The sequence below is a fragment of the Colletotrichum godetiae genome (assembly GCF_030913485.1).
Source record: "Colletotrichum godetiae strain CBS 193.32 chromosome Unknown BDP55scaffold_33, whole genome shotgun sequence".
NCBI lineage: Eukaryota > Fungi > Ascomycota > Sordariomycetes > Glomerellales > Glomerellaceae > Colletotrichum > Colletotrichum godetiae.
Genome location: NW_026851281.1, coordinates 465,140 through 472,072, shown reverse-complemented (window position 1 = coordinate 472,072; position 6,933 = coordinate 465,140). Strand labels below are relative to the sequence as shown.

The 6,933-nt window shown below is 51.6% G+C and overlaps 1 protein-coding gene across 1 annotated transcript; it reads right to left on the bottom strand.

Moving 5' to 3' along the window:
* Nucleotides 1–3,016: 3,016 nt before the first annotated feature.
* On the bottom strand, nt 3,017–3,950 carry BDP55DRAFT_557166 (uncharacterized protein; the record flags this gene model as incomplete). Its single annotated transcript, XM_060569666.1, has 3 exons — nt 3,017–3,170; nt 3,230–3,455; nt 3,512–3,950. Coding segments are annotated over 3 exons (819 nt in total), but the record flags the coding sequence as incomplete, so codon positions are not given.
* Nucleotides 3,951–6,933: the final 2,983 nt, after the last annotated feature.

Sequence of the window (6,933 nt, the reverse complement as noted above, 5' to 3'; positions counted from 1 at the left end):
ACCCTAACCCCTAACCCTAACCCTAACCCTAACCCTAACCCTAACCCTAACCCTAACCCTAACCCTAACCCTAACCCTAACCCTATTTCCACCAAGGGTTGCAATCGGAATCCGAGTGCATCTTCGTAGTATCGAAACGACCTATAGGACTACGCGGCACTGCGATTCAAGTCAACTCGTTCTTCAAGGGCTATAACTACATGGTATTGTCTGCCCCAGACAACAGTCTGTACTAGTTCTTGTTCACATCGTTCGCCAGAATATATGGCAAAGCCATCCCAGAAACTACAAAGGAATACAAGCACGCTCTGGCAGAGAACTACTTTAATGAACAGGTTACGGAGACATTGCGCAACATACACGCGAATAGACTGCAGATGACTCTAGTGGCCCTAGCGGGTCATGTCTTTCCCCAATCATATTTTTGAGGAATCCTGATGATCGGCAAGGCCGCTCACAAGGTATGCAAACGTCAGAGTGCTTCTTATGCAACAAGAACTGAACAACTTCATTATCATAAGCCCAACCCATTAGTGCACAAGGCAGTAATAGCGCCATCGAGACTGCCGCTGTTCTTATGAATACTCAGATAGAAAATGGACAATCGAACGGCTAGAGAAATTCTCAACGGAGATGACAATTAGTCCCTTTTCACAGAAGTTCAGGCAAAACGCTTCATCCGTGCTGAGGCTGCCGTCAATCAGGAACGCCGAACCACAGCAGCATCAATCAAGGAGACCCTTTTCTTCTCCCGTATCTTTGTGGAGTATTTCTTCAAACAAAGGGAGTTGGTCTTTCTGGAGCCTTGTGACACTCGGTCCAGGCATTCCTACTCTGCTTCAGTACTCTACTATTCGCTGGACACGGTCAACTCAGCCAATGAAACATCTACAGCATGGATCTGAGGGTATGAATGACTATTGGATAATGAGGGAATAGCCTACTCGAATAGAACCTCTTATACTTCACGAGATTAGAGTAGAGTTGTTTTGGCTCAGCTTCTTTTCTAAAGTCGTCTATAGTATTGAAGACAAACTATGTGCTCAACTCACGTGGCACCCCTAAATAGGGAACATTCCGTGAAGCTATCCTTGCTTAGCGGATAGCGACTGCCTCGAGTGTAAATCTGTCTATTCTCCATCTCTTGTAAGATCTTTACCATGAGTCAGGTGTATTATTGAGTCTCTGAAGCCGAGATAATGGTGGTGAGTCGATACCTTTTCCTGAGGATCTTGAGTCCAATTGTAATCTAAGGAACTTGCAGTCTTTTGGTTTTAGTGGTTCCACAATGGCGAGTGTGATCATAAGCTTTGTCTGATTATGACTTTTGACACAAATTTCGGTATCGCACTTCAGGGACCTTCGTAACCGGTATGAAACACTGAAGTTGAGTGACACCGCACTGTGATTAGTAAGATCATCAAGGTATCTGCTCACACGAGCGCAGGGTAGTCGAGGAGATCAGGAAGAGCAGAAACATAGCAAGAATAAATAAGCTTCGAGAAAAGCAAAGAGTGACTAGAGTTAGGACGCCTCAACTTAGCGTGTCAGCCTCGGATTAAGATAGGTTAATCCCACATCACGGGTTCCAACCTCAAGTTCGAACCCTCATCCCAATTTTCTTCCTCCAACATCCTTTCAAACTATGTGTTGACAGGGCCAGACATTCTGCCTCGACCTTAATTTGGTGTTAAAGTAAGGTCTTCGGGACATCGAGGTCTTATCAGCGCTGGTAGGCAACCTCTGCAGCCCATGGAAGGCAAATTATCGGCAGCAGATGGTGAGAGATCGAAAGCATGAGCCAAGAGTATCAGAACAGGCCATATACGCTCCTAGCAGCGAGTTAGACATCATTAATGAGTATGGCAAGCCGAATCACTTATCCACCGGGCCGTAGGCGAAAGCAAAAAGCCAGTCAGCATGTACAGGTTTGACAGCTATAGGTGTGAATATGTGTTCATCCAGGACATGATTGCTATTCGCAGCTATAGATCATGTATCAAGTATTCACTGATAGGCACCGTGCTGCCAATAATCTCAAGCCTCCTGAATACAAGAGGGTCTGTCCTCGGTTGTCACTTGTTCTCACAGCCGTTATGCCAACTGTGGTCGTCTCCATTAGATATAGATCAGACATTTCTATGGAAAAATCAAATACACTAGTTCTATCTCTGATAGTTGGTCCGCAGAATAGCAGCATTACAAATATATTGCCTACGCCTGGCCACAAGCCAATTCCTCCAAGTGGCATCACCAGCCTTACCCTAGACCAAATCTCAGATTCATCGCTAAAGCGACCCAAAAGGCGTCCTTCCCCGGTGGAGTCGATATGGCCACGATGCTCAATGTCAATAAATAAAAAGCCAGACAGACGGTTCATAATGATCACCCTCAAAATAGCAAAGGAAGGGAGAACTTTCAGCTTCTTGAGCTCAGAACTTCAGTAAAGAAAAAGAAGAACATGAGGAAACTTCTCAGTCACTCGGAAGCCCAGTGAGCCTGTACACCCGGGCACACCCGGCTCTCGGGGAGGCCATCTTTATGTCAAGTCTTTTCTGGCAGATCAGGTTTACTCCAAATAATAGTCTGGGTCCAAGTGTGTTTATAGCCAGCAGGTCTGAGAGCCGAATACAGATTGATAAATCTCTCGGCTGGGTTGTATGGAGTCGATTGCGAAATGAAAAGTCATGATTCAGAAAACTATCTTGCGTTCGCACTACGCAACTATATGTTAGTCGATGCTAAATACATGGAGATGTGTCCTTGCATTCAAACAATCATGTATTGAGAGAACGACCCTGCGAAGACTGAGAATTTGGCGATCTATCCATCTCTGAACAGATGTTGGAAGCCGTCTTATCAAAAGGTCCTGGGAGCATCGGGACCACTATTGCCATTGAGAATAACCTCCTTCGACTTGTGTATTATTAGTCCACCCTAATGCAGATAACGTAACTAGACTGCCTGTCTACCGGAGGAATCCTCTCATCCCTTGTAACAGCCTTGACTCCTTTCCTCACTCGAGATGGTAAAGTGGCTCGAGCTCAGCGTTTCTCTGTAAAAGAATATATCTCCTCACTAACCATGGTAGCCATGTACGGACCTGATAGGCAGCATGGCGACGTGTGGGGACTCCAAAAATGTAGTTTAGCTCTTCCAGTGTCCGTTGTCTAGTGCTTTGAGTCAGCAATTTCTTTTGGCTTTCTGAGCGGTATAAACATGAACTCACTTGGTCTCTGGAATGAGGAAGAAGATGACGATGAAAGCGAGTAGGTTGAGACCGGCATAGAAGCAAAATGCCCCGGTCGGTCCAATCTTATGCAGAAGTTCGGGGAAGGTCAAAGTGAGCGCACTACCAACCGCATTGTTCACGCAGATCGTAAATGCTGAGCCGATCTCCCGATGAGACAGAGGGAAGGCCTCTGAAAAGTAAATGGATGGGAGAGGACCCATGCCTGTTCGTCTTTTAGCATTTCTGGGACTTGGAATGGAAATTTGCTATCGCACTGACCTGGCCCGTACATCGCTGTGAATAGATAGATGAAGAATGCAATGAGCGGTACTCTCGCACTTGATCCTTGATCGATAAGGAAACAAAGGCCCGAAGCCAACAGACACCAAGCCATGTTGGGAAAGGTGATCAGGAGGAGATTTCTCCGACCGAAAGTATCCATCATGTACACCGCCGGGAAGGCGAAGACGAACATGACGAGGCCGAATCCCATAGAGGCGAGGAGACATTGTCGGGCGGAGTATCCAGCTTGCTCAAAGATTGTCGAAGAGTAAAACGCCATAATGTTGATTCCGCTAAACTGTTGCGAGATTACTATCCAAGATGAGGCGATGGTTGCACGACGGAGACGGGGGACTACAAGCAAGTCTGTCATTCGCCGCAAAAGCGTCTGACCACCGAACGCGTCCTTCTCTGCAATGACTTGTCTATAAGCGTATGTTGTTGTTGTTGTTGTTGTATTTAACGCCGTGGCGGCCGGGCTAGAGCCCTTACCGCAGACCTCCCGAAGGGTATATGGCGTGGAGGGCCGTGAGCCAAGGCTACCTACTCTACAGTACGTCGTCTCTTTACATCGTCCTCCAAATCATGCCTTGTGGCCACTACGCGTTCTGTCTGTCCCCGGTTCCCGCTGGTGCCCCAGTTTCATTCTTTCCCAAATCGTCCCTTGGAATCGGGAGGTTCTTTGTAGTCCGCACTCACATCTACGTAGGTGTGGATGCTGCTACCGCAGACAGATCTTCTGGAAGAAGTCCGTCACGCGGAGAAAGGCCTCGAAGCCTCGTGGGTCGGTGATTAATCTCTTGAAGTAGGCCTCGAGAGATCCCATAGGGCCTATGGGCTCGGGCATACTGCGAGAGTGGAGGGTCGGCCACCGTTGCCTCCTCGCCAGCGTTAGTCGACAGTAGACCAGGTGGTCCACGTCTTTCGCCTCTCCACAAGAGCACATCATTAGAGCGTCGTCGTGGTTGAAACGTCGGTGATATTGCTCGAAGTCCCCGTGACCCGATCGTGCCGCCAGCAGGTGATGTAACGTAGCCCGCGGCAAGGCCAGTTCAGGAGGGCTGGACAGAGCTGCCTCAAGCCCCAAGTCCGCGTACCGCGGCCTTCGCTCTTTATACCACCATCTCCTGTGCTGGCTTTGTAATTTTTCCCTTGCAAGCCGCTTGATGCCCGCTAGTGTTGCCATTTGACCCATCCGCGCCGGCAGTGTCGTTCCTTCTTTGGCCAGCCGGTCCGCGGCCTCGTTTCCTTCGATGCCCTGGTGTCCCGGGGACCAGTGCGTCCGTATATCAAATATCCTGGCCGCTTCTTGGATTTCGAGGAACGCGTCTTGTGACGAGTCCGGCGCCTTGCCGCGGATGCCTTGTATAACGCTGGTGTTGTCGATACATATGTGGATTGGATGACCGCGATTGGTGAGCAGAGCCCTTCTGAGGCCGGTTCGCGCCCCTTCGACCTCGGCGTCGAACACTTCTGCTAGTCCGAGTCGGCCGCACCCTTGTGCTATGCGTTTGGAGTCTCGGTAGATGACGAAGCCGTACCCCACGGCTCCGTTCGTCGCCCTGGAGCCGTCCGAGAAGACGATCATATGGCTTTCCGGTACTGTCTTTAGCCAGCGCTCGAAAGCTTTCGCAGCCTCTTCTTTGCATTGAACTACTATCTGATCCTGTGAGCTTGGCAGGTACTGTGATTGAAGGAACGCTGGTCTTCCGCATCTTGGCAGAAGTTCAGCCGTCCGTTGTAGTCTCGTCTGTTGCTGTCCCTGCTGGGAGAGCCGCGCGACTAGCGGGTGTCGGCGATCAATCCTCTGTAGTCGGACTGCGGCCCGTAAGCGGACGCCCTCTAAGGCGACTTTGGCTGACGGTAAGCCGGCGTCTCGGAGGAGGCTACTGGTTGGCGTTGTCCTCCAGACAGGCAGAACGGCCCTTGCTGCCGCTGTAATGACGCTGTCGATCTTCTGCACGAGCCCCTTTTGGCCTGTGTTGACGGGTCTTCCTTGGAGAGGCGGATTCGTGTCTGTCTCCGCTTGGCGTCTCGAAGCCGGCTTCGTGATACCTGCGTACCATGTTTCGGCGCCGAAGAGCGCGATCGGCAGTACGCAGGAGACGACGGCTTTTCGCACGGCGGCCGCTGGGAGTCCCCTCTTTGTGTTCGTAAGCTGTCTCAGATGTTGAGCTGCCCTCTTTGCTGCAGCTACTTTTGCGTCGACATGGTGCCGGAAGGACAGTCTCTTGTCGAACCAGACACCCAGCCAGCGTACAGGTTTCGTCGAGGCCTTGACCACCAAATCCCCCGCCCGGACCTCTGGCAGCTCCGCTGGCTGGCCGTGCTTCCTAGTAAAGTGGATGACCTCGCACTTGCTCGGGTCAAAGGAGACCTTGTTCTCCAAGCCCCATCTGAGAATGCCGGCTGCGCTTCGGTTGAGTATTGCGACGTTGCTCTCCAGGGAGGGCTGATGGCCAGAGTGGCGATGTCGTCCGCGTACCCGAATCGCGCGTTCGGGTCGTCTTCAAGTATCTCTGCGATGTAGAGCAGAAAGGCAATGGGAGATAGTGGTGACCCCTGAGGCAGCCCGCATGACAGCGGGAAGTACTCCGTTGTGCTTTCTTCCAGTCGGACTCTAGCGGTGCGGTTGCAGCAGAAGCTAAAGATCAGTCTGGTCAGGCCATGTGGCCATCCCTGCTGACGCAGTCTAATGACGAGCCGGTTCCGAAGGACGGAGTCGAACGCCCCTTTTACGTCCATAGTCAGAAGTGTCGCCGTGAGTCCTTTTAGGAGGGCCATCTCGATGTCGTGGGTGAGGCAGGTCGTCAGATCGACGGCTGACCTGCCTTGTAGAGCCCCGATCTGTTGCGGACTGATGATGCGCTCGACAATCGCCAGGGACGCCATCCTTCTGGCTATCAGTCGCTCTAGTCCCTTGCCCAGGCACGAGAGGAGCGCGATCGGCCGCCAGGACCCGGGCTTGGAGGCATCCCTGCCGGCCTTCTGGATCATGACCACCTCAGCTCTGCGGAAGGGCAGAGGAAAGTGGCCGGCCCGCATACAGGACTGGAATAGCTGCCTGACCGGTTCCGAGATGACATCCCAGCATGCCTGGAGGAGGCGTGTTGTGATGCCGTCCACACCAGGGGTCGTTGTCTTTGTTAAGGTGGCCGTCTTCACTTCTTCTCCGCTAACATTGTCCTGCCAAGTAATCGCTCGCCTCGGGACGACGGGTACGTCAAACGGGTCACCCGGTGCGTCATCTTCCGCACTAAACCTGTCGAGAAGGGCTCCCCGAAGCGCTTGAGCCTTTTCGTTAGTATCCTCGATCGTCTGGTTGTCCACAACCAATGGGGGTGCTCTGGTCAGTAGGCTCGCCTTCCGCCAACCCATGATCTGGTACAGGTCCCGGTCTGAAGCGACTCCATCGATCT